At 39.6% G+C, this 27,619-nt stretch overlaps 3 protein-coding genes across 3 annotated transcripts; 2 read left to right on the top strand and 1 right to left on the bottom strand.

The window, feature by feature from the left end:
* Window positions 1-1,290: 1,290 nt before the first annotated feature.
* On the bottom strand, window positions 1,291-2,023 carry LOC135652419 (transcription factor DIVARICATA-like). The gene is made up of 2 exons (XM_065173333.1): window positions 1,632-2,023; window positions 1,291-1,560 (listed from the first exon to the last, which is right to left on the bottom strand). Exons 1-2 carry the CDS (start codon window positions 1,985-1,987, stop codon window positions 1,341-1,343), a joined length of 576 nt encoding a protein of 191 aa, XP_065029405.1. The 5' UTR covers window positions 1,988-2,023; the 3' UTR covers window positions 1,291-1,340.
* Window positions 2,024-11,412: 9,389 nt separating this feature from the next.
* Window positions 11,413-16,707, top strand: LOC103970765 (probable glucomannan 4-beta-mannosyltransferase 11). The gene is made up of 10 exons (XM_009384678.3): window positions 11,413-11,598; window positions 11,701-12,044; window positions 13,606-13,704; window positions 13,988-14,240; window positions 14,613-14,723; window positions 14,802-14,938; window positions 15,311-15,424; window positions 15,605-15,804; window positions 15,894-16,088; window positions 16,192-16,707. The coding sequence occupies exons 1-10, from the start codon at window positions 11,592-11,594 to the stop codon at window positions 16,355-16,357; spliced, it is 1,626 nt and encodes a 541-aa protein (XP_009382953.2). The 5' UTR covers window positions 11,413-11,591; the 3' UTR covers window positions 16,358-16,707.
* Window positions 16,708-19,733: 3,026 nt separating this feature from the next.
* LOC103970965 (defective in cullin neddylation protein AAR3) lies at window positions 19,734-27,486 on the top strand. Its single transcript, XM_065175370.1, has 9 exons — window positions 19,734-19,986; window positions 20,589-20,673; window positions 21,666-21,717; window positions 21,805-21,880; window positions 21,983-22,065; window positions 23,051-23,147; window positions 23,271-23,316; window positions 26,754-26,842; window positions 26,975-27,486. Exons 1-9 carry the CDS (start codon window positions 19,929-19,931, stop codon window positions 27,301-27,303), a joined length of 915 nt encoding a protein of 304 aa, XP_065031442.1. The 5' UTR covers window positions 19,734-19,928; the 3' UTR covers window positions 27,304-27,486.
* The last annotated feature ends 133 nt before the right edge of the window (window positions 27,487-27,619 follow it).

A 27,619-nucleotide genomic window follows, 5' to 3' on the forward strand; every position in this document is an offset into this window, starting at 1 on the left:
TAAAATCCTTCAAAAAAACTTTTCTTATTCTTACTTCTTTTGTCACTTGAATCCCCCCTATGGAAGGAATATTAAGTGAAAAAATAAAGGTAAAATGGAGAGATCTTCAAGAATAGTCAGTCATGTAGAAAATGTTTACATAAATATAATTAAAGTAGCTTTATTAATAGATGTTCTCCTCTGAATCCCTTTAATCACCTTCTATGTTGCATTAACTATGATTGGTGCATGGAATCTTTATTGAAGAAAAAAATAATGGATTTTTTTTTCTAGTTTCCAAGTAAAGACTAAGAGATACCTTCAAATTTAATAATTTGGGCCATGGAATTTGATAAACTATTATTCAAGGCAATTTGAGAAAGGACCGCATGTACTAAATTGAGGCTTTGTTGGATAGAAAAAGACTTGGATACAAACATAAGATTAAAATTCCATCATTTTCAATCTAAATATAAGCTTGAAATTTCTTATAAATATTTTCACGTGTACCTCTCTAAATCTAATATCGAAAATATATGAGCACTTAGAATGTTTTTCCTCTATGTCATACTAATTATATATTTTATAGAATAATAAATATTAAATTATTTATAGAATAAATAAATCTTAAGTACCGAGGGATTGTTTCCATGCTTTGACATCTTTGTCCTTCGACTAACCTTATTCTCCAAATTAATGTGGTCTACAAGATCGATAAAGAGTATTCAACTCTTTATCGAACAAAGAAAATAAAATCGAAATGAATAATGAATAAAACAACTCAAAAAAAATAAATATTCAAGATAAAACGAACAGATAAAGATCTTTTAAGCGATCGATCGAAAAATGTTCGTCGTTCGATTGATAAAAGAGTATTATTCCCAACATCCCCAATTTGACGTGCTGAGTCAAGCCAACGTGAAGTCCACACCGAGCAGGGCCCGAACCTGCGAGAAACTTCCAGGGGTGACTCGGCATACGAGCACCATCTCGATCTACGGGCGATGACCATGCATGAACCTAAACTAGCCAACGGCGCAATCCTGCACGTGTGCAACACTAGGGCCGACGGTCATCATGCGTCGACTCGCCACCTATGGGCCAAACCGAATCCCTCGGACACGTGCGTGAGCCACCGCGCAGCCAGTTGTAACCAAACGAGAACAGAAACGAAAACCGACCGCTCCAAGTGGAAAGCTCGTCTCTCATCCAAAGCGCAAGGGCGAGACTCGTACACTGCATGTAGATCGTGAGCACCGCCGCCACCAACGGTGGAATACGAACGTCTTTTGCTAATCCACTTGCACGACATACTGTCCGTCATTCATACACGATGAAGAAGAAGCCTGTACAATCTACTTCTATTTCAGGCAAGACATGCTGCTACTTGGAGAAGGACAGGTGATGTCATGGATGCTCTTCCTTTTGGTCTCCCGGCTCTTGCCCGCGTTCTGGCTCTGCCGGATGAAGAACTTCTGCGCGTGGCTGGCGACCTGCGTCGGCGTCCTCGTCTTCACCGCCCACCTCGAGATGTTCCTCCAGTCTCCCTTTCCGTACTTGCTCAGTCCTTCCAAGAACAACCTACACCGCAAACCAGTAATGCGGGCTTTAGGTTGAGCCCATTTCCGTGTTCAGCAGGTAGATGTGCTCACCGGTGTTCCTCCTCGGTCCAGGGGACACCGCGCTTACGCTCCTCCCTCCTGGTCCTGGCGGTCGGCTGGTTGCCTTCCGCCCCGCCGTCGGAGCCGTCGAGATCCCCGCCGTCTTCGTACTCGCCCCAGCACTCGGGGAGCTCCACCATCCCCCGCTCGATCATGTCGCAGTCATGGACCAGCGCCTGGTAGCGCTCCCACGCCTCGGCGGCGCTCCGCCCCGGTAGCTGCTCCGCGATGGCTGACCACCGGTCCGGGGTGCCCTCCGAGTACACCACCAGCGCCGTCTCGAAGAGCTTGTCCTCCGCCCGCGACCACGGCCGCGGGACCCCCGCTAGCTGCTGCCCCGAGAACATGCTCGCCGAGTTGCCCACGGAAGCGAGACGCTACGGAGTCGGTGGGTGTTTGGCGAGCGCTGCAAGCGGATATATAATGAGAGGGTGGTGGTGGTGGGCGAACACGTTTAACATCATGGGCGCGCCGGATAAGTCCACCACTCTGCCGTCGTCGCACACGTGTCTGTTACGTCAATCATAATCGACACGAATCTGAATTCTCGATCGGACGGTCACGATGCGAAAATGTTGACATCGAAAGTACGAGGCGACTACGGTTTGATCCCAAGTCGAATCGAATTGATAGAATAGAAGGTCCGATTTATATGTTCAAAAATTACATATAAATCATTATGACTAATTATCATTCGATCATCAGTTAAAATTAAAATACTAAATGGCGTTAATATCAACTAAAACATTATATAAATATAAGAATACTGGGGTTTCTAAATGGATGTCATCTTTATTTGCCTTGGACGCATGAAGGTGAATGACGCCAACGAGCCAATGTGGTGGCGTTAGATGATGCTGACAAGGATACTTTTTAGAAATATGCTTCAGTGGATTTGGATGTGTTGACTGGGAGTATTTTTTATAGTTTCATAGTATTCGAATTGTTTGAAGAGAGGAGAAGAAAGTCCAATAAGGATTCGATTAATCTATAAATGTCTTGTTGGCAAGAGAATGTGACATATAGCTCTTATATTTTTCTATGACATATCTATGTAGAGTAAAAGAAAGAAATAATAAGAAAAATATGATGTAGAAAGAATATTTGTGTTTACGATTGACTTAAGAGAAACCCATAATTTAATTTCGCATGAGAAAGAATTTGATATTAAGGATAGTATATCTATCTTGCATTCATTATTTTTAGATTTACATTTAATTATGAAAAGAACACCGATGCCTTGTTAGATATATAACTAATCTTTTAGGAACCTTCCTTTACAGTATCATAAGGTGCTTTTCTCCAGTTCTCCAGAGATATCATCAAGATAGTTTGAAGCAATCCATTTCTATCGCAGTGTTTTCTTCATGTGCTAATTCGACTCTCTTGATTCATGCATTGTCCGGAGAGCAGACATGACGCGATCTAATCAAGTTGGAATATCTTCCTATATATAATCTCCTCTAACCACGTGAGTTTTTTCTACATGAATAGTTTATGTGGGTTTTTGGTTGTGGTCATCATTTTTTTTTGTCTTAATTATGTAGGTGGATAAGTGCAGAGATGGAAACGCAATCACATTCTCATGCGGATGATTATTCTATGATTGCAAGATTAGTTTATCTACCTGTTGCATGGGCTGCACATAATCATTGGAGGTCAAACTTTGCTGCTGCAACACCATCAATCCTTCTCCATTACGAGGATAATTATGTGTGCCTCACTTCTCTCCATTAACATCGTTGCCTCTGAATGATCCTGTCGTCATCCTGTCCCTTTCTTTAAGAAAGGATGATTGGCATCGAATCTATAATACTGACGAGAAAGAGTTATCGAGCTCAGAACTGTAGCTAGATTTCTTGCATTGGTCGAACTGATGGATGAATCTCTCGTTGTCGTGGGAAACAACATTGAGCCGTGTCCTCGGGGCCGACGCGGCTCGGTTCGGGTCCAGACGACGGGGATCTACTTGGGGTATTACTCGAGCCCGCTGAGGTGGTCGGGTGCGACGTCCGATCGGGATGGTGTAGCCGCCTCCTCCGGGCAGGAACTCCTCGCCTGCTCGTTCGGCGGGGACCTTCGGGTTCTCACCTGCACAAAGGTCGGGTCGGGGTGCTCGACCCGACCCCTCCGACGATCAAGTTAGCAGATGTGGAGGGGGTTTCAGATGAAGAAGTGTTTTGTATCTCTCCCTCCCCCCCCCCCTCTCTAATGAACGAGAGGATATTTATAGGGAAGCTTATTGTTGTTTGATGTGCCCGCCTGTAGGAGGCAGGCTGGTAGCGTCTGACATGGGCGTTGGCGTGGCGTGAAGAACCGAGCCTGAGTAGGCGTTAATGCGTCGGTCGGTGTTTCGATTGGTTTGACTGAGTGCAGTCGCGTCGATCAAGGCGTGAGGCGTCGGCTGACATCAGCCGAGTCTTATCATAATTACTATCCTCATCATATTCCTCCCCGGAAAGAAGCTATGCGTCGGTCGTTGTAACGGGAGTCCGAGACATGACTTTAGCTTTTAAACGGGCTGGCCGCGAGGGCGCGGTCTGAGGGAGCATGGAGCCGAGGAGCACAACAAAGGCGGGCTGGCCGCGCAGGTGTGTCTCGGGCAGCATAGGGCCGAGGAGCCAAGGAGCTCGACACAGGCGGGCTGGCCACGCAAGTGTGTCTTGGGGAGCATGGAGCCGAGGAGCACGACGTAGGCGGGCTGGCCGCGCAAGTGTGTCTTGGGGAACATGGAGCCGAGGAGCACGACGCAGGCAGGCTGGCCGCGCAGGTGTGTCTCGGGGAGTATGGAGCTGAGGAGCACGACGCAAGCGGGCTGGCTGCGCAAGTGTGTCTCGGGAGCATGGAGCATGGAGCCGAGGAGCATGATACAGGCGGGCTGGCCGCGCAGGTGTGTCTCGGGAGCATGGAGCCGAGGAGCTCAACGAAGGCGGGCTGCAGGCGTGTCTCGGGTCATGGGGCCGAGGAGCCAAGGAGCACGACGTAGGCGGGCTGGCCGCGTAGGTGTGTCTCGGGGAGCATGGAGCCGAGGAGCACGACGCAGGCGGGCTGGCCGCGCAGGTGTGTCTCGAGGAGCATACGACCGAGGAGCACAACGCAGGCGGGCAGGCAGCGCAGGTGTGGTCTCGGGCATCATGCGGCCGAGGAGCACGACGCAGGCAGGCAGGCCGCACAAGTGTGGTCTCGGGCATCACGCGACCGAGGAGCACGACGCGGGCGGACAGGTCGCGTAGGCGTGGTCTCAGGCAACATGGCCGAGGGGTGTGGCTCGGGTGGTAGGTCGCCCTATGGGGGGCTCGGTAGTCTACGGCTGAGGGATATGGAGAAGGCCGAGGGACACGACTCAGGCGGGCAGGTCACGCTGAGGTGGACTCGAGCCGAGAGGCCGCCCTAAGGGGGGCTCGGCAATCTACGGCCGAGGGATATGGCAAAGGTGGGGAGTCACCCTGAGGTGGGCTCGGCAGTTAACGACCGAGAGAAACAGCTCGGGTCATTGAATATTTGCCAATATCGTTCGGAGGTCGTGGCGGGGTGTTCGTCACAATGGCCTCCGCACGAGGGATGTTCCCCCGAGGCTTCGGTCGGGTGTGACCTCTCGGTCGTGGGCTCATCTGAGCCGCTCGGGTGATCACCCGACATTGCGGCCCTCCTTCTAGCGCCAAAATGTTGTGGGAAACAACCTTGAGCCATGGCCTCGGGGCCGACGTGGCTCGGTTCGGGTCCGGACGATGGGGATCTCCCTGGGGCGTTACTCGAGCCCGTTGAGGTGGTCGTGTGTGGCGTCCGATCGGGATGGTGTAGCCGCCTCCTCTGGGCAGGAACTCCTCGCTTGCTCGTCTGGCAGGGACCTTCGGCTTTGCACCTGCACAAAGGTCGGGCCGGGGTGCTCAGCCCGACCCCTCCAACGATCAAGTTAGCAGATGTGGAGGGGGTTTCAGATGAAGAAATGTTTTGTGTCTCTCCCTCCCCCCCCTCTCTGATGAACGAGAGGGTATTTATAGGAAGCTTACTGTTGTTTGATGTGCCCGCCTGTAGGAGGCAGGCTGGTAGCGTCTGACATTGGCGTTAGCGTGGCGTGAAGAATCGAGCCTGAGTATGCGTTAATGCGCCTCGGTCGGTGTTCCGGTTCGTTTGACCGAGTACAGTCACGTCGATCGAGGCATGAGGCATCTGCTGATATCAGTCAAGTCTTATCATAATTACTATCCTCATCACTCATGGTTTTTAAGTGCTTCACTAGAGGATTCTTAGTAATCTATTAGGATGAGGCCTTGAAAGATAGTGACAATATAGTGTTTTTGTGGATGAGCGTGTGGAGGAACATATGCCATATGTACTCTACTATCTTAAAGCGGGCTATATGCAAAAGGATTAGAAGATGTATGTGGGTGAAGAATGGGCATATCTGTGTGCCGTTAGACTATGGGCCGAAAAGCCGGCCGTTCTAAATGTGTACGTTTTTAGGGCCAGAAACCCTTCCTCTTCGTGGGTCGCAAGACCTTGCAGGGATCCCCCGGCCTGCCGAAGGCGACGAGCCCGCGGAAGAAGAAATGGAGGACAAGCCCGACGGTCCGGCGCGCGAAGAGGGGGAGGGCGGAAGGACGGATGGAGAAATTGGAGGGGAAGGGAAAGGAAGGCGGGGACGACGATGTGGTGGAGGTGGCGACGTCGACAAGGAATCCGCGGCAGCATGCATTGGTCCCGAAGCTCTGTACGTCGTCCGTCGAGATGTTTGATTCCTTCTCAGAGTGAATTCAGGTGTCTTCTTCTACTTTTACTTTCTGAGTTCAATTGTTTGGTTAGATATAAGAGTCTTTTACCTTCAGTTACGCATATGCATATGAACCAATATGGGCAAAAAGGAATACCGTAGTCTTAAATAAGCAAAACATAGGCTTAAATGAGGAGTTTGGTCTTAAATGACAGCAACGAAGATATAAATTTCTAATTATTTGGGTTGGAATTTTATATAGATTTTTATTGCTCTTGAGCTTTGTAAAATTTAAAAAATCATATTATTAACAAAATTAGGAGTATTTGAGTCTTTTTTAATATGTTTAAATAAAAAAATTAAGTCTATTTTAATTTCTTCTCTCATCGTAACCCTGCTAAGTTCAAATTGATGTAAATTTATAGACCACAAGTAATATGACCTAATGATGTCCAGTGAAACGAGAAGGAATGGCCTAACGTTAGAATTAGGAGAACCATTAATAGAATTTTCCTGGTGATCGACTTATGTTCAATCTTTGGTCATGTTGATGCATAATGTAGCACAATATTATCCACCGAGTACCTCTATATATATGTATATATGTATATATGTATATATAGCAACCCACCGAGGGAGAGATCGTTGTCTCGACCTAACCTGACATCGATCTCCTTTGTTCAAGCCGTCGTATAGGCAACTCTATGCATTCGGGATCGGACAAGTCATGCTAACACTTCGACCACGGCATAAGGTTTTCCAATATAGGGTAATCGACCAATGAATGCAACAAGTGACGAGGGGGAGATGCGATAAACCGAAGATGAAGGTTAAGGATAAAAATTTTAAAAAAATAAAAAATATTTTATAAAAAAAAATAAATAATATAAACTAATTGAGAAAAAAATAAAAATAAGAGGGGTTTTTTTTATGAGAATTTGCCATGATAAAAAGAATAAGTTTTTAAGTCGAAAGGGACTAAATATTGCCTGAATATATTCTCGTGGGGACCTAAAGACATAAATGTGCAACTACAAAACAAGGCTCAATAAAAGCTCGTTAGCTACCATTCAATCCCTTTTACCCACAGGAATATCCAGCGTTCGACGAAAAATCACGGAGAAATGAATGACAAGAACCCTAAAATATAGAACGAAAAGAAAGAACAAAATTAAGAACATAGAATTCTACCAACCCGCTTCGATCGCACCAAACAGGAGACAAGAACTATGGCCCAGGCCACGCATCCATCAAATTCACGCGAGTTCGGAGGACCACTTCTAGTGATCCAAAACTGGTGCAATCATGCATCCTACGTGCATGAATTTGCACCATCGGTCTTCCCTGTTGCTACTGTGGAGGTCCAGCAGCAGTACGCTTGTGCCTCGGATGCAATGGAACGTATGCACGAGGTGTACATGAGCAGCTTATCCCCATTGTGCATTATTGGTCTTAAATTGTGGCCGACGGTCCCATCTGTCCCCTCTTGCGTGGCTGTATCTGAAGGAACTCCCGCATGTGATTCACATCTTGATTATTTACACGTGGAAAATTATGTCTGGTTAACATATATAAATAAATATATGCAAATCATGCATCCTACGTGCGTGAACTTTCACCTTCGGTCTTCCCTGTAGCCAACGTGGAGAGCCAGTAGCAGTACGCTTAGTGCGTCGGATGCAATGTAACATATGTATGAGGTGTAGACGAGCAGCTTACCGCCATCGTGCATTATTGTTCTTATATCGCGGACAACGGTCTCATCTGTGTCTTCTTGCGGCTGATGTCTGAAGGAACTTACGCGTGTGATACACATCTTGATTATTTACAAATTGGAAGTATTGAAATGCTATTCATTTGAGTAAAGAATTATGATAATGAGGGGGAAGAAGTGGATGAATAGAAGTTTCATGTGGTGCACATCTTGACCTTAGTTTGTTTCAGGATTATTAAGTTGATCATGTGTGTAGACTATTATTGTTTCTTTGAAGAAAATAAAGTCTCCAAAATGAACAGCTATTCTTCTACATGTGATTCGCTTGATCAAAGTAAATCGATTATACTGTTCATCTGCCAAGCGAACGGATTGAAGTTGTTCGCCTTATCAGACCCGTCAATTACATCTGCATGATTGATACTTTGTCACAGCCGACAAGATGATGTAGGGGTTCTATGATGTGTCACAGCAGTAGGGACGTAATTACGCCAGGCATTCATGTGATAAAGATCTCTTGCATGCGCCTACATCCCCCGTTAAACACCTCAGCTTCCTGTAGTAAGTCTACAGCAAGTCACCTCCAGTCCATCTGTTGCTCGAGTCGTCCACCATTCTTTCTATCGGCACTGGGGATGAAGATTCAATGTGATAATGAGATGCCGTGAGTCGCAATCGAGCTCAGTAGAAGCCGGTGACATCGAACGTTCGTTCACATCTCCGTGTACCGATGTGCGATCTGAGAAGGATCAATGTGTGTGTTACTACTATTCTCGAATTTTGAGCACTTCGATTTATAAGATATTGATTCTTGACAACCATATAAGTTCATAGCATTTCACTTTCAATCATGCGCTCATGGAATCCAGAAGGAATTGCAGCGTCTGTAATTCCTGACGAACATATAAATAAAAAAGAGTTATGACTTGACTTCGGGTCATCTTTTTTATTATTTATTGCTGTTGAAATGATACAAAAAGAGTATTCATGACAATCGGACACAGACAAGGTGAGTGTGACATGAACGAGACGAAGTTAGCAGCAGGTTCCATCTCATCGGTCCTGATCATGAATAATTCAACATGGTGGGTCCAACAAATAATTAAGCCAATAAAGATCCTCGTCTTATTTGTGACTCACCTCGACTATCGTTTGCATGGTGATCATCATATGATGAGAATGGAATCTGACTGCTATAGTATGAACTATGAACTATATAAATATAATAATACAATGCATCCTTCGTTGACGAGAGACATGTGCTTCACGTGTTGCGAATTTCGTCATTCTTTCTTACAGCTTTATAAATGAATAAAGGGAAGAATAAGACTTTTGTCTCCCCGAGTTGATGTACTTAACACTTTCTCATACGGATTGACTCCATGAATCTGAGCTTTTAAAGTCTTGGAATGAGGAAGAATAAGAATTTGTCTCCCCAAGTCGATGTCCTAAACGCTTTCTCATCCTAATCGACTCCATGAATATGATATGAGGTTCTCTTAATTTCCATATCGGAGATGTCATCTTTTGAGATAACCATGTAGGGTGAGGTAAGTCTTTGGGAGGATACCTTCACTGGTGTGAAGAGATATCATGTGGTTACCATTCACCAAGCTGGTAAAAGCCCCTCCAATTATTGGAGTGCGTGGTGGGTGCCCTGCCACCTTGTTTCTACTTGCCAGTGACCTTCTTTTTCTTCGGTACGTTCCACATGTCTTCTTGTCTTCATCCCTGTGATGGAGCTTCAGATGGGAACACAGCCTTGAGTGAGGATTCTAATTTATCATTTTCTTGACTTGAAGGCTTGCAGGCCAACCTGTCCTTTGGAGACAACTCAGTAAAGCTTTTTGGACATTTAGGCGGCCACCGTTGGTCTGTGCCTTTGCTCTTCTGCCCTAACAGAGCTCGGAGGGAGGGGTGTGGTTGCCCGCCTGCACAGAGTTGCTCAGAAGAGCTGATGCTGATGTGCCAAGGATAATTGGGGAATGCTGAGGGAAGATTTGATTGCAACCAAATAGACCTTCATCAGCCCATCAAAACATTCACATGATATTGCCACCATAACCAGTGATGATTATGACCTGCATGTCATCACCAATTCATTTACAGATCTACAGAACATCAAAATAATGTTTCGTCCTACCTGCTCGGATTTCATGAATATTTTTGGATTCCTCGAAGGTTATGGAATCTTAGTATGAAAAGATTTCAAAACAAATTATAATTAAGATTTGATCATTCTATAAATATCTCATATATTTTTAAAATTTATTAAAAAATTAGAAAATGCTTTGAATATTCTTACATTTTGAAAGAAAAATCAGGAGAAATTCTTCCAATTTTTACGAGAAGAATGTATACCCAAAGTTGTGTCTTAGTATAATGCTATATATCGAAGAATTTTATTATCCTTGGTTCAAACACAAGTTAAGAGTGTTGATCCACATAAATTATTTATTTATTTGTGTTCGCCTTATGGATTCTTTTTTAGTCTTTCCTCTATAGTTAAAAAAAATCTTCATTGTAAAAAAAATTACTTTCGCTGTTATATAGAATTTGGGGATAGCAACTATTAATATAATACGAATAAGGGAATAAGAAACTTTAGGAATATGTTCATGATTTATCTTATCGATTTATATCGATATATCAATAAATTATCATTACGATATATATTAAGTGGTATCAACATATCGACACATGAAACACATCAACGTACTCATATATATTATTAATATTATTTTTTTAATATATGTCAGTTACATGGAGTGTATGTTATGACATGATAAATCTTAAATATGTCACCATCTGTGATCGTTGAGATATGATAGATATTATATGGTTTAAAAAAAGAGGCAGGCACATGCTGAACATGCAAAAGCAGCATTTATTACAAGCCAACTTGAGGAGAATTTTAACCTTGGAACTTATCACATGCCATCTAATGGCATTTTACTGCTTAGAACAAGAAAAAAAAGGCATGTCAACTTTGCAGATGGTTGACTACAGGAAATGAGAATAATTAGAAGCACAGCCACTGAGCAGCTATTTTATCCACCTAAAGGCCAACAGACATGCAGCCACACAGACACAATACTTGTGGGAAAGAAACCTGCAAAATGAGTAGGTAGAAAGTCCTGCAACGTGGATCCCATGGCATTTTTGCCCACCGCTCAATGTAACCTTTCTCTTGCTTCTCTGGAGAATGACTTCCACTCAAGTAGAGTTTCTCGAAGAACTCCTTTTTTGAGGCCACAATACCTCAGCGTATGGTATTGGGCATTGTCACCAGTAGATATGGTCCCATTGGCCAAGAACAAATACATGCCACATCTCTCTCTCTCTCTCTCTCTCTCTCTCTCTCATATGTCCACTGATCTGTACAGTTGCTCTGGTTATATTTAAGAAAGAACCTGCTATAACCCGACTATCTGTCATCTCCACTCAAGACTTGGCAGAGTAGGGGAGAGGGAGAGAGAGAGAGAGAGAGAGAGAGGAGGAGGAGGAGGAGGAGGAGGTCAGGGTCATGGAAGGTACTATAAGCACCTCCCACAGCTTGGCCAAACTTTGTGAAAGCTACTTTACTCTTAGGCACATTTCAGTAGGTTCATACAACACTGGTGTTTGCAATGCAGGCAGTGTCTCTACCAGTGTGGTTCGCTACGTCGACCGAGCCTACGACCTCCTCTCTTCCCTGTCGACGGCCGAAGCGCTGAGCCGGGTCGCCGCGGTGTGCGAGGTGGTGAGAGTGGGGGTGCTGGTGCCGCTGCTGAAGGTGGCCGTCGTCCTGTGCTTGACCATGTCGGTGATGCTGGTCATCGAGAAGCTGTCCATGGCCATCGTCGCCCTCTACGTGAAGGTTTTCCGGCGCACGCCGGAGAAGATCTACAAATGGGCGCCACTGTCGCAGGATCTGGAGCTCGGCTCTCTCTCCCACCCCATGGTCCTTGTCCAGATCCCCATGTTCAACGAGCGAGAGGTAAGTCTTCTCCCGACCCAAGCCACTCATCATCATCTCTCTCTCTCTCTCAAGCACACACAGAGACACGAGCCACAATTTGTGTGTTGTTGCAAGTTCCTTGCAGATACGATACTGTAGCTGTGGGCTGTGATGCACACTGGGTGGTGCCACTTGTCGAATGGAGCCCACGCATGTGAGAGGTCACATCACCCCGGGATAATCTCAGGGCTGACCCAGTGCTTTAAAGTGGCTCCTCCTCCGACATGATCGGTGGTGGATCATGGATGCTTTTGGTTTGCACCCGCGTGACCCACGAACTGATGCTGTCGTATATAGTGCACCGCCACCATCAATGTGATGGATGGTGCAGAACAACTGTCCATGCTCTGCAAATGGTGTGAAGACCTCTGAGTCCATAATTAATGGAATCTGTGCGATCTATACCAGTAGGACCGTAAAACACACAATTTTTCTCTCTTAGGTTTTTAGGTCAATTATCGAACCTAAATCATAAGACAACTGGGCACCGATTGCCATATCAGATTTGAGAAATGGCTGCTTGCAGAGGAAGTAGTTGACCAAGTGGCTTACAGTATGAACTGTTGCTTTGTTCAAAAGAAAGGAGAAAGGAAGCTGTGTCGGCTATCGCAAGGAACTTACTGGTGCACCTCAAACACTATAATGAGAAGGCACATTGCTTGGTCACTGGTGGATCTTTCTTTGCCCCACCATGGTGGCCAAATGTTGTCTGACATTAACATATGTAATCTGAACATGACTTTGCCCCGTCTCATCTGGATCTGATCTCTTCCATTTTATATCAGTATATTGGCTTTCTTCACAGATCTTTACCCCACATGTAGTACTTTCCTGACAGGCCAGGTCATAAAGGACCTAGTTGACCTATAATTATTCTCAATGACAGTAAGAAACAAGTTATCATTACTGAGTGAGCTTCATGAGAGTCCCAAGTCTTCCAATCACATGACACATTCATTTAAGCACATTTGCTTCAGCTGATGATGTTGCAGTTTGCTGGAGAACATTTCACAGTAAGGGAGAAGAGCAGGGTTGGTGGTTTTAGGCCATCTAAGACTTCTATCCTTTGGCCTATCTTCCATTGAAAGTTTAATCCTTTACCCAGTCGTATGGGCAGGATGTCGACCAGAGCACATGGGCACCGCCTGCACTCCGCAGATTGTTGTTTTGTGCACATGATTCACACTGGTGATGGAGATATATCAATTGCTTCCACTATAGATGTGTATGATTGCAGTGCAGAAAAAAATAGATAGAGAGAGAGAGAGAGAGAGGTCGTACATTGGTCTAGTCAAGGTCAATCGGAAAAAGAAACGCTTGAGAGATTGGGTTCATATAAAGAATACTATATTTCTCAGAACATAAGACAAACAATGCCCATCATTAAGTATCACTGTATCAGAATAGAAAAGGAAAAGGAGATACTCTATCTAACATTAATTCTTTAATTTTTACTTAATTCTGTCAGTTTTTCCACATTCTGATTGATATTTTTTTTACTTTTTGAGCTTTCTGATAAAGCACAAGCTGAATCATGCAGGTTTACCAGATCTCAATTGGAGCAGTGTGCAAACTGGCATGGCCGCATGACAGACTCATAATACAAGTCCTTGATGATTCAACAGACCTATCAATTAGGGTCAGCTTTCCTGCTCTTTGAATCATGGTTAATTTGAGACTGTGAGCTAACCACAGATGCATATGCGAGATCATTATGATTTCTACTTTGAATTTTACACTTTTTAGGTACTTCCATGAGGTTGAAGGTCATTTATATGATGTATCATGATAAATGGGTATTCTCATTCTGTGTTGTCTTATAAAACAACATGCCATCAATTCATTCTTTCTGATCACCTGCTGTGGCTGAATCATAAGGAGTTCTACATTAAGATCATGACATGATAAGTATTAGTGTGCAGGAACTGGTGCAAGAGGAATGCCAGAAGTGGTCCAACAAGGGAAGAAGAATACACTACATATCAAGGGACAACAGAAATGGATATAAAGCTGGAGCTATGAAAGAAGCAATGGATCTTGACTATGTGAAGAAATGCGACTATGTGGCAATATTTGATGCAGATCATGAGCCCCCAACTGATTTCCTTTTGAGAACCATCCCTTTCCTCATGCACAATCCCGACGTTGCTCTTGTTCAAGCACGTTGGAAGTTTGGTAAGTTTACTTATCAGCATCAGGATCTTCTTAGCTTTTGTGCATCGACAGTGAAATTGGATAGTAAATGTAACATATAAATTGTTTATAAACTCTCAATGATATCAACATTGGCACGCACTTTTCTTTCACTTTTGTCCAACTCGGTTTTTCTCTCTTTCGATGCTATTCCTAAGATGCAGAATTCACTCTCGACATCTTGATTGGCTTATTTTCCATGGTTTTAGAGCATACTGACACTGAAAAAGAAAGACTCTCATTTGCACCAACTATATCATCGCATTTCACTGAGTTTAATGCTACACTGAACTCTTTTCATTGCTCCTGCAACATTGGATTTTGTCAGACAAGTTGACCTCTGATTCTGTGCAGTGAATGCCAATGAATGCATAATGACAAGGATTCAAGAGATGTCACTGAACTACCATTTCAAAATGGAGCAACAGTCGGGTTCATCAACCATGGCATTTTTTGGATTTAATGGTGAGTTTTATTTTTGTTCTTGCAGTAGAAGAAGAGTAACGAGTGATAGTCATGATTTACTGATTTCTTTTGCATTAGGAACTGCCGGTGTTTGGAGAATCCAAGCTATTAATGAAGCTGAAGGCTGGAAAGAGCGAACTACTGTGGAGGACATGGACTTAGCAGTTAGAGCATCTCTTCAAGGCTGGAAATTTGTGTATATTGGAGACCTTAAGGTTTGTGTATATGTTTTCTTGGCTGCTTTCAAGAATGAAAAATCACATTCTGAATTGGATTTCAAGAGGATGAATTGACAATGCACACAAAATGCACAAAGTTACTGATTTAGGATATGGCATAACATAATTGGTTAAATGAAGTTCTATTAGGCCCTTGTAAATTACAAAATCTCTGAATCTTGATTGAATTTTCACATTCATGCAATACTAAGTTTATAACACAAGACAAATAAAATTTAGGAGGCGAAAACAAAGTATCAGTAGAATTTGCGGGTCTTCCAATCGCTAAAACATATTTTCTTCAGAAGGTAATCTGTGAATAACATTGAATCGTTAGTGATTAACATGTTTCTGTATATGTGTTTCCAGGTTAAAAGTGAACTACCAAGCAGTTATAAGGCGTATCGGTATCAGCAACATCGTTGGTCCTGTGGACCTGCAAATTTGTTCAAGAAAATGACAATAGATATTATAATGGCAAAGGTCAGCTCAATCTACTGAATATAAATGGATGACGAGTGCCATGATTGTGTATCTGTCTTTTCTTACTATGACTAATTATCATACAATCGTATGAACAAATTGCAGCGAGATTCTCACATATTTAGCTTAGCGATGTCCAAAGCGTATGATTTCTCATTTGCTTTATGTGGCTTTCTGCAGAAGGTGTCTTTGCTGAAGAAACTATTTCTGCTCTACAACTTCTTCTTTGCAAGACGAATTATATCCCACAATGTGACCTTCTTTTTCTACTGCATCATCATTCCATTTTCTTCCTTTTTCCCTGAAGTAATAATCCCAAAATGGGGGGTGTTCTATATCCCAACAGTCATCACCATCCTCAATTCAATTGGAACTCCAAGGTTTGATACCAGGCATAAGTTCATCTTTACTGAGCCATGGCCGAATGGTCGCTTCCTCTCTTCATCCTGAAGTGGTTCAATTTTTACAGGTCTTTACATCTCATTATCATCTGGATATTTTTCGAGAACGTCATGTCCTTGCATCGATGCAAGGCTGTCTTCATCGGTCTATTTGAAGCAGGGAGAGTGAATGAGTGGGTCGTCACAGAGAAATTAGGGAAAGCATTAAAGACCAAACAAGTTTCAACAGCTGCCAAGAGAAGTTCAAATAAGTTCTGGCAAAGGTAATTCTGATGACAGCATCATTACCATGAACTCAATTTTTTTCTTTGCGACGAGACTCATGCTTAACTTGCAGTCTTGCACTACTTCTCTTGTTGCTCACAGGTTTCTTTTCTTGGAGCTGGGAATGGCAGTAGCCCTCTTGATATGTGCATGCTACAACTTCATCTACAGATCAAACCAGTACTTCATATTCATTTTTCCTCTCTCTCTCTCATTCTTCTTGATGGGTTTTGGTTTTGTGGGCACTCACATTCCAGCAGCAAAGTAGCTGAACATAGCTTCGACATCACATTTGTCCTCCTCCATTTCATTGTTCCTCTCTTCTCTACACAAATTCTTTCTTGTCATCCAACAGCTATTTTATGTATTATTTCCATGAATAAGAGGCCAATCCAGCATCATCATGGGGGAGAAATTAATTGACTCCAGGGAGAAGGATTTCGCTAATGGCTGAAAGTTATAGGCTGATTGCATGAGCAGTGCAGAGTTATGTTAGAGCTGATTGCATGCAGATTTAGGCTTATGTTCTCTTAAGAATAACACCCTATAACTCAGCCACTGAAACACCAGTGTAACTGTTCTGTTTAGTGAGTAATAATATATCAGTTCATTCTCTTATGTTGTCTTGCTGAGGAAGTGATCAGCCGATGAACGATTTGGAGCCATTTCTCCTATCTTTCCTCTTTCTTTCTCTCTTTTTTTACTGGGCTTGCGTAACTGAGGGAAGAAACAGAACTTCACAGTCCAAGAGATTGTGAACCAACAACAGTCTCTTTGCTTGTCATTTAGCAAGGAAAAACTGTAATCAAATTATTAATTTAGGTATATATATTTTTTGTTAATAAAATTTAGAAAATAATTATTCAATAAGGTGAGATTATTTTTTAATAAATTAAATTAAAAATATATATTAAATAAATTTAAAAATAAAAATTTAAAGGATTCACCTCCTTCTACTTAATAATACAAGAAACAAGGAATTTCATGCTGCTGAGAAGAGATAGATTTCTTGTCTTTCTTGATAAAAATATTTTTTATTTTTTTAATATTTAGAATTTTTATTTTTTGTATTAAAAGATGTTATAATTATTTATGATATATGTAATTTCTGATATTTTCTTCTATTCTTTTAAATATCTAAAATTTATTAAATTAAAATATGTTACGATTATTCATATTATATACAGTTTCTAGATTTTTTTACATTAAAAATTTTATTTTAAGATTAAAATATATTATAAATATTTATACTATGCATAGTTTTTTAAAATTTTATAATATGTGATTTTCAATATATTTATATATTAGTTGATTAAAGTATTATTTTCTTCCTTATGTAATTTTATATGTGATTTTCAGTAGATTTATACAATTTTATCTGTTTAGTTTGTTACTATTTATTATGTGTTTAATGATGATTAGATATTTGATTATAATTCCATGATCCTATAATTCAATATTGAGAGAATCGATGAGGATTTAGGTTGAGATACTATAATTCAATGAGATGTTATAATTCTTCTATGATGCTATAATTAAAATATATTCGACCCAACCCAACACGAGTAGTTATGTATAATGCACATGAGCTATGGGCTAGCTTCGTGTGGTGCATACCCCGTTATATAAAGTACACATGACTAGTATATGAGTTAGTCCAACAACATTGCTAAGTATTATATAGTTTAACTCATTGCCCTTATTTTGTTTTGTTTGATTCAGACCTAAACAATAATTGAACCAAATTAAATTAGTCAGTTTAGATCGATTGAAGATGATTCCAAATCAGTTTAATTTATTTAAATTTGTTTAATCTAGATTGAATCCAATCTAATCCAAATTATATTAGTCTAAGATAATTTAAAACGGGTTAAATGAAAATTAGAGCTGATTCAGTTATGTTCTAGTTAAATCAAGTTCAATTAAATCGATTAAATTAAGATTAAAGTTAGCCGAGGACTAAGTGATATTATTTAACATTAATAATATTTGAAAAGGATGTTTGAATGTATTATTTCATATCAATATAAATATAAACATTATCAGTATGAAATAATAATATACATGGTTGAACAATTCCTTCATCCATTATGGGAGGAATATATTCTTACTTTGACATGTGAGAGATACAGTATCATTCGTTATTGAGAGCATAATATGAGTTTATCTCCATATATTCAAGAGAATACAAACTAATCCTAGAAGGTAAAGACTCTTCATCCATTATCGGGAGAGTGCTCATTCGGATATTTAATCATATATTTATTCTAAAAATTCCTATTTAGCATTGTTAAAAAAATTTAATTTATTTTTTGATTTTTAGAGTAACCTTCCAATAGTATTAGTTGGGATTCTAGTATAAAGTAGACTTTCTTCTATGGTTTGGATTTATTTTGAGCTGAGTTTTTCAATAAAGGGACTAATTTTGACTTATATTTTTTATAAATAAATAAATTATAATAAGTATTTATAATTTATATATTAATAAAATAAATATTTATTTATTTGACTTTTGATATATCGATGTAAAGATAATCTGATGAAAAAAAAAAATTCAGGATGCGATAGAAACACGATGAGATTTGTCAAGAAGAAAAAGCATTAGAGATACTGCAAAGTCATGTTTTCATAATTGTCTATGTTGATCTTGACCAACAAAGTTGCGTTGACCTTATCACCGTTGAACTCTAACAAGTAGATTGAGATGTGTTGTTGATCATGAACCAGTGAATGCAAGGTTTGCTGTTTGCTTATTTTACCGCCATTTTGAACCCAAAAAAATAATGAACATCAAGATATTGCTAGGGAGCGTAGTAACCTAATGAAAGAATTTTACTGTTTTCTCAAAATAATCTCCATAATCATCGTGGTTAATTTTTTTAAAGAATAATCATCATACAAAATATCACATTTAATCTCCTGAGTTAATTACAATTTTTTTTATATGGTTTAAAAGATGTCAATTAGTTTAGTTGATAAATACTATGGTTATTGATAGCAAAACTTATATTATTTAGATTCCTATTTACTATTTTAATATTAATATAATATTGATACTGTGATTGTTCTCCAGCTCGACATTTGTCACATCAGCACTAAATCAAAATGATAAATATCATCTGAATCAAACTTGATTGGAAGAATGTTACCCTTAAATTAAATTCATACAGTTGAAGTCTCTTATCATATTAAGTGACTCTCCTTTAGGTTTCTCTCTAATTCAATATGTTACAACACAATTATCGAGTTCGAATCTTTAATCTCGAAGATGGTAACATAGATCAGATCGTATCAATTTTGACGCAACAAATCAATGACCGAATTTGATGCGAAAAATATACAATATATAATAATATATTTGAAATCATATTAATGTAAATTAGAATTTTAAATATTATTATATTAATGATCAGCCACAATGATATATATATATATGTGTAATTTTCTTATCTCTTTCTTATATGACATTATATTTAAATATAATAAGAGGGATAAATTAATGAGTATGTATATGTGCAATTTTGCCCGTATAAAAATATCTACATTATACTTGGTATGTATTCTACACGCGTAGCTTTGCTTACCATACATATAATCTGTGCCTTCTGCCTCCATGTTCTTCTTGGATGGGATCCGCAATTTGGGACCCGCAGCAGAGTCTATCATATTATCTTGGTACTGAGGAGCGCAGGCTGACGCTAACCCTCCTCTCCGAGCCGATCGACGCGATCGGAGAGGAGATCGACGGTTTCGGACCTCTTGCGTCTCGATTCGACGAACTGGATCCTGGGTTTGTGCTGTCAAGACAACACTTCGCGTAACCCTTGTTGTTCGGATCCATGGAATCCTCCGCTCCGCATCGGTTTGACATCTTCGAGGTCTTCGCGAGATACTGCGGTGAGTGGGATCCTTCTTGACAGATTTGGTTTATGGACCGTTGTTTGGTGTTGTAATTTGGGAAAAAAATCGCTCGCTCCCCGATGCGGGAACGTGGTTCATCTTTTGGAGTCTTGTGGGGGCAAGATGACCTGTGGACGCAGAATCGAGTGCTTTCGTGTTGATTTGTATATGAATCCCGTGTATTACCTGGAAAATTTTGTCTTATAGGAAGCATTCTGGCCCCGACTCGGATATCTTTCTTTGTGAAATACTTGGAAAGAAGAGGGGTGGCTGTGCTGTAAATCGTGATATGAAGCAATCAGCTTCTGATCGTTTCTCCTTATGTTAGTTGGCGTCTATTACTACTCTTGTTCACTGATGGAAGATTTTTTTTTTCTTTTTAAGTGTACTTACTATCTTGGAAGATTCGAATATGTCAATACTATTCGAGTATGCTTATTCCATAGTGATTTTAATTCGAAAACCTGCAATTTTGAACGTAAAGCAAGAAAAAAAAATTTTGATTCTTGAGTATTTCTGGTCATAATTTTTTTAGTGCAATTTTCTGAATAAAAAAATTGTTTTTTCACTAATATGGACTGTATGACATTCTTATGTAGATATTGTGTCGAATAATGAACTTTCAAGCTCAAAGGAGCTGTTAGCTATGCTTTTAAGATCAATGGAGTATCGGGGGCAAACAAGGTTTGTTTCTTTGGGATGCTTAAGATTTTCTGAATCAAATTGAAGACTTGAAGCTACTCTGTTTGTTGCACTTCTTTTTAAGATCAATGGAGTATGCATGTCTCATTCCCATGTATGCATTAGTTTTTTAACATCAAATGCAATTGTAATATTTCTGGACATGCCATCTATCAATGCCAAGTACTTAGCACTCAAATCCACTCCATAAATAGGAGTCACCAACACCAGGTACCCATCTGATCACATAAAAACCATGGGTTGAAGGAATTCATGATTACCTCGTAGACTCGATTTGAATCAATAATCATCTTTGCAGGGATTTGAAGCTGACACATGCCATTTGGTAAAAGCTTTATTTGACACCTTTTTCACAGAATTGAATGACATATTGGTACTCAAAACCTGTGTATCCCAGGGTTTGGATTCATCATTGTGGGGCCTACTGCGTTTTTATCATTCCATACCATATAAGAATACCTTCATCCTACATGGCATCTTGTATTTTTTTCTCGTTTTATTAAGTTTTCTAACCTGTTAGTAATACCTTGGTTGGACAAGCTTCGGTTTTCTCATATTTGCATGTCTTAGAGGTCCAATCACTTATCCACAACAAGATTAAAAGATCTGTTTATAAAAGTCTCGTTTGATTCTCTGGTTATCGCAAGCAATAGACAATTTTAAAATTCTTTGATTAAGCATTTCAAAACTTCTGTAATGTATCTTCTGAATTTCTCATAGTTATCCATATCAAGATCAATGTAACCCATTAATTTGGTGTTGGCACTGTGGTTCACCGCCATTGACTGTGTAGTACAGTAGAGATATTTAATCCTAACAGTGCTGGTAGAAGTGGATACCCATCGTTCTTGTACTTAAAAGAGAATATTCTAGAAGTGACCATTTTGGTGCAATGCAAATCTGTTCTGCAGTAGCATTAGTTATTTTATTTATGCTTCACTTTCTTTCTAATAAATTTCTGGTTTTTGATTTAGGGAGACAATATTCAGTGACATCTACAAGCTCATGACATGCCTTGACTTGTCTGTGAGTGTGGATTTATAAGTGATATCCTTTGTATATCGCATTTCTGTTTGCCATTTTAATTTTTTATTGCTTGTAATGATTTTGTAGGCCGATTCTCTTAAGTTCAGTTGCTTTTATGATTTTGTCTTCTTCATTTGTCGTGAAAACAGCCAGAAGAATATCAGTAAGATCATTTCTGTGAACTATTTTGAGTAGCTATATTTGTAACTTGGTGTTCTTTGCCATGTTGTACATTATCTGACTCTTTCTTTCCACATATTTTCAGCTGTGAATAGGGCCATAACAGCATGGAGGTTGGTTTTGAATGGAAGGTTCCGTATGCTGGACCGATGGTGTAATTTTGTTGAGGTATGAAAATATCACACATGATCACTACATAAAAGTTGCATAGACCTTCAATATCGTCTTTTGGCCTTTCTTTAGTTGGTCTCCAAGACATCAGTGTTCAATATGCTGTTTCATTTCTGAATATTCATTATCATTCTTTTTCTCACTTTTGAATTGTAATTTGTTTTCATGTTCTGCTAAGTGAATGCAGTTATGAATTACATATTGGCATGTCCATCCTTAGGACATTTGGTGGTGTTGCTCAAAAACTATGTAGGACAATCATGAAGATAAACCTTTACCAATACTTCAGTTGAAGTGCAATCTGGTGGTATTTATAATTCCTAGATGCTTTGTGAAAAAGTGCTGGATTTGGTTACTATGCCATCTAGAAGCATCTTTATTGCATTGACCTTGAGGTGGTAACTAATTGAGGACTAGTTATTGTAAATCAGCAAGGCAAAGGATCTCTAGTTCAATTATACGTTCTTGGAGTGCATAAATGCATGCAGAAAAAGGGGCTTGAGTTGGTTTATATGATTGTCAGTTGAAGAATTGATTTTCTTGTAGGAAACAATGGAACCAGGAAAATCTAGAGTTATTGAGAATTCAAAACTAAAACTTATAATTTTATTTCAACTGAACTTATGAGGACATAAATTGATTCATTGGTAAATGACATTTAAACTTTGTGTGCATACATGAAGAACAATACAAGGAAAAGATAAAACTGGATACATAAGCTCAGATTTTACCATGTTATACATTCCTCTAGTAGCAAATATACAATACAAAGGTTTGTTTGTAAAGTATATTGAACTTGAACTCTGAGCTAAATGATGGAATTTTAAATATGGGAATAAAGTGCTATCTTAAAGTAAGCAAAGTGGAAGTGGTTTTTTGTCTGGAAGAGTCTAAACACACTCTTATTTATGAGAGAACTTGTTGGTAGTCATTGCATTTAAGTCCTTGACTTTTCCTTTTTCATTTTGATTATTGAGCTCAGAAACACCAGAGGCATAATATATCTGAGGATACTTGGCAACAACTCCTGGCTTTTAGCCGATGCGTGAATGAAGATCTTCAAGGCTATGATCCAAGAGGTAAGTGTATATTAGTATCATCTTATCTTGGTATAATTATGGCAACAATGCTGTTTAAACTCTGTTTCCCACGTGCAATTTGAAATAATTAAGCAGGGATAATTCATTTTTTTATTCTTTTAGGTGCTTGGCCTGTTCTTATTGATGATTTTGTTGAGCACATGTACAGGTTTGTCTTTTATGCATATTATGTACTATAAATGATTTCATCTTTTACATGTTGGTATATTATTAGGCTTACATCATATGATTGGAACTTCGTTTTGTATTTCAATTTCAGCTGTCTGGATTATTGGTATTATGCTTATTTAATGGTACATGCTACTATTTAATAGTATATTTCCATTTAAGCTGTCTTTTTTTGCATATTATCTACTGTCATGTTGCTACCCAAGTCTGACGTTACATGGATATGGAACTGTGAGATGGATTATAATGGACACTCTAAGCTCTCATACCTGGCATATGAACAAGAATTGCAGTTCTTTGACTCAAATAAGAGCTTGTTAACCCAAATATTGATATTGTTATCTTTTCTCTTCATATTTAGGTTTTATCTAACAAGCTTTGGAAATTTGGTCATTAATCTACTCAAGCAATGGCATTACAGTGACAAGAAACCATAATTTTCCAGCTATTTTCTGTTGACTATATGAATCATTTTCTATCATTAAGCCAATATTGTTATCTAGATATCCATGTTGTTACAGACTGGCAAAAATTGTGTTGGTTATTAGCTACCTAACAAAATTCTCTCCTTTTCCAGGCTTGATGTGCAGTTGTGAAAAACATTTAACATACACTCACTAGAGTTATATAGCTGACACCAATGTCCAGAACAGTGGAAAATATCAAAAGTAAACCAAAAAACAAACACTTTAGATGAACCCTAGAACAATGGTAGCTTTGGGGAAGAACATAATTATTGGAGGAGATCTGTTTCTTCTTGGCTTAGAATGGAAACCACAAGAAGTAGATATAGGTCAACCATTGGGTTTGGTGGTAAGTGGCTTCAAGGCATCAACAATCACTAGGTCCATTGCTGGAGAGGACTTACCAGCTTGTCCTCTCTTTCTTTTTTTTAATTTTGAAAATCTCTCTTTAGCAAGTTTCAGAAGATTAGGACCACATTCATGATGAGCCATGGGATTGCAATTGGACTAAGTTATTTGGATGACAATTGGAGTGTGTGCTTCTTTTTAGGCTGAGAAAGTTACGGATGTTGATATTGTCAGGGACTGACTTGAACATTTGGTGACTTAGCCAAAACTAGTTTGGCTAATTGGAATCTGATGAGGTCAATTCGGTCCCAAGTTAGTTCGAAAGCTAGAGAGCCAAGGCCTCATATATTGCCAAAACTTAATCCTCTAACTGGAGTCGCCTTTTGAGATCCACCCGAAAGAATAAAATCATATGGGGCACACTCTAGTGCAGACTTACTCCCACACCAGTGATGACATGTGGTGGACATTATTAGATGTCACCCACCAAAGGGTCCAAAGAGGCACTAACACCCTAACGTGGGGCTGGAAAGTCAAAAAGCTATGGCCTCATAGTGATTCAAATGTCACTCTTCTCCAAGTGGTGTACTTTGTGGTTTGAACCCAAGAGGGAAATTGTGCAGGGCCCACTCCAGAGATGACAATTTTTCACAGGTTAGAGTAATCACACTAGTAATGCTGGTGATGGACCTCATCAATCTCTAATAAGAATTAATGTTCTGTGTTATGGTTGGTCTTGACTGTTATGAGTTTGGGAGATTTCATTAAAAATTGATGCTCTCAGTGTCAGATACGACCCAACTTATCCTGGATCTGTTTTAGGATCGGTCAATCTTGTAAAACATGGTTTTCGGAGGACTTCTTTGCCATTTATTAGTGGCAAAAGGTGACCCAGTCGTATCCAATGATACATCATCTGAATAAGAGGACAATAAGGAAGAGTACAAACCACTTGAGGGCATTTTTGTATATGTACCTTGTGAATTAGGCATATGCATATATTCCCTTGTAGTCTAGATAGTCACGCCATTGCCCATTCAAAATGGTTTATGTATATTAAGGAATCCCCTTTTAGTTAACTTCTCCAAACATTAGATTTTTATCACTAACCGGGGAAGTATAGCCATGAAACATTTTGTATTAAGAAATAGAGAAAGTTTGACAATAAGTTGTGACATGTTCCTTCAAATCTTACGTTCCATGCCAACCATGAGGTTTAAATTTTTATGTTAAATAAAAACAAGGATATAACTCAGATTAGTGAAAACCATATGTGGAGATTGTATAGAGGATTATACATGTAAATATGATATTATTTTTTTTCGGAAGAGATGCAAATGCTGACTTTGAAATTGTGTATGCACAAATATAAATAATTTCAGGGATTACTATATAAATTGTTTACTTGCATTAAATTAGCTGAAAGTATTTTAGGGCAGTGGTGCGAGTAGAAACAGATAATGAACCATGATGACTTTATCAGAAACAATAAAAAATTATTTGTGGCTTTTAGGTTGACTAGTTATCCTGCATTTTGTAGAATTCATTAATTAACAAAACATAATGTACCTGAGTCTAAATGTATAAAGAATCATGTACCTGACATCAGATGTTGTAACTGATGGATTCTTTATCATGAATATCTTGAGAGCCAAGGAAAGAGCAACCCTGCTATGGTGGACTAACAAGTTCCTGGCTATTTGATTATGTCTTGGTGGGAATTATTATTTGAACCGTATATTATAAAATAAAATAATTTCACAAAATTCCATTAAATATCTTTGACTTTCTTGATTTCAACAAGAGTAGTGTTATAATCAATGAGCTAATTATCTGTTAAAGAAATAAAGATGTTCCATAAGTTTTCATTTGAATGTATAAATGTGTCTTCTTGATTGCTGCTTTAATCAAGAGGTGGTAACTGTGTGGAAGGGGATGACTGTAGAACTGAAATTTTAATCAAGTGGTGCTGGTTGTAGATGCTTATCTAATTACTCTTTTGTGGTTTTAAATTTTTAATACGATCGAGAAGTTATTTTTAGCAGTCGGGCTAGTAATGAGTGAGGCTGCAGTTTACATTGCTGAAGCTCTGCGCTGGTTTTATCTAGCATTGGCAAATCTTTTAGGGAAGCTTAACATGACTTCTTGTAATATTCTTACGCATATGTGGATGACTCTGGATATAGGTGTCTGTTAAATAATCAATTTGCAGGAAAACTGTGCAGAAATTCCAAAACATCAGCACATAGAAATATGGATACTGTGTTTAAGTGATATGGGACTCTGCATGCAAAGAAATGAAATAGAAGAGGTACACAATGATAAGAAAACCATTCCGACGCTTACTAGTGAAGAATGAGTATAATTACTGGCCAACCATGTTTGGCTTAGTTTGTTGGTTTTGTTCTGATATGCATGCAGTATGTTTTTTCATTTGAGTTTACTACATTTGAGTTAGCACTGATAATTTCATCATGATTCTTGGACTGTGCAACTCAGTTATTCCTCCCTTTTTAAATTTCTTTACTTATCCTAATAATAATCTGCTGTCGCTTGTCTGTGTGTAGATTATCTGATTCGTTAAAATTTTTATGCCATGATGCAGCATCAATCAATCCAATGATTGCAGCTCACAGGATATATGTTATTGTGGCAATCTAGAAGCACAACCCAGCATATCCAACACGTTTAGTGGTAATAAGCTCAAACTTTATGTAGAACTGCAAGATTTTGTATTGTGTGTCTGTGTGTCATAATGTCAACGGTAGCAGTAACAGAACCCCTTATTGTGACTCATGTTCCCATGATTGATGCATTGTTTTGCAGGATTGAATTTGCACCCGGGGTCAAAGAGAAAAAATTCTGCCGATTTTGAGGAAAACGTTGATGAAGTTATAAAATCTCAGGAGGTCTCGAAATCTTCGGACTTTTTGGCACAATCCAAGCGACTAAAGCAGACTTCTTTTATCGCCAACACTGGTCATCCGAATTCTGATTTATGTATGAGCATGGTCGATGGTACGTCAGACTACCAGGATGGAATGAATAAGATAAGTTTTCAAGTACCAGTAGGACCAGTACATACCAACCGGTATTCACAGGTTCAACCAAGTCCGCGTACCAGACCATATAGATCAGTGCGGGTCGGTATTTGATTTTTTTAATTATTTTTTGGTGTTATAGCCATCGGCTACCGAAACCGGTTTGATAATCTTGAACATAATTCACGCAATTGTCTTCAAGAATGGCTTTGTGCCGTGGAAAATGTCCTGTTTTACGCATGTCTATTCTCGGTCACTGTCGCAAGGTATGCCATTGAAGTTCGTGCTTTAACCATATGTTTCCTTTTGTAACTGTATGGCTACAGTTTGTTTTTCTTTTTTCCCTTTTTTTTTCTCTCTTACCGTATTAATTGTTCAAGTTGTCATCGTAATTTGTTTGAAATAAGCCTGTCGGCCATTATAAGTAGCA

The sequence above is a fragment of the Musa acuminata genome, chromosome BXJ3-11, assembly GCF_036884655.1.
Source record: "Musa acuminata AAA Group cultivar baxijiao chromosome BXJ3-11, Cavendish_Baxijiao_AAA, whole genome shotgun sequence".
NCBI classification, from domain to species: Eukaryota; Viridiplantae; Streptophyta; class Magnoliopsida; order Zingiberales; family Musaceae; genus Musa; species Musa acuminata.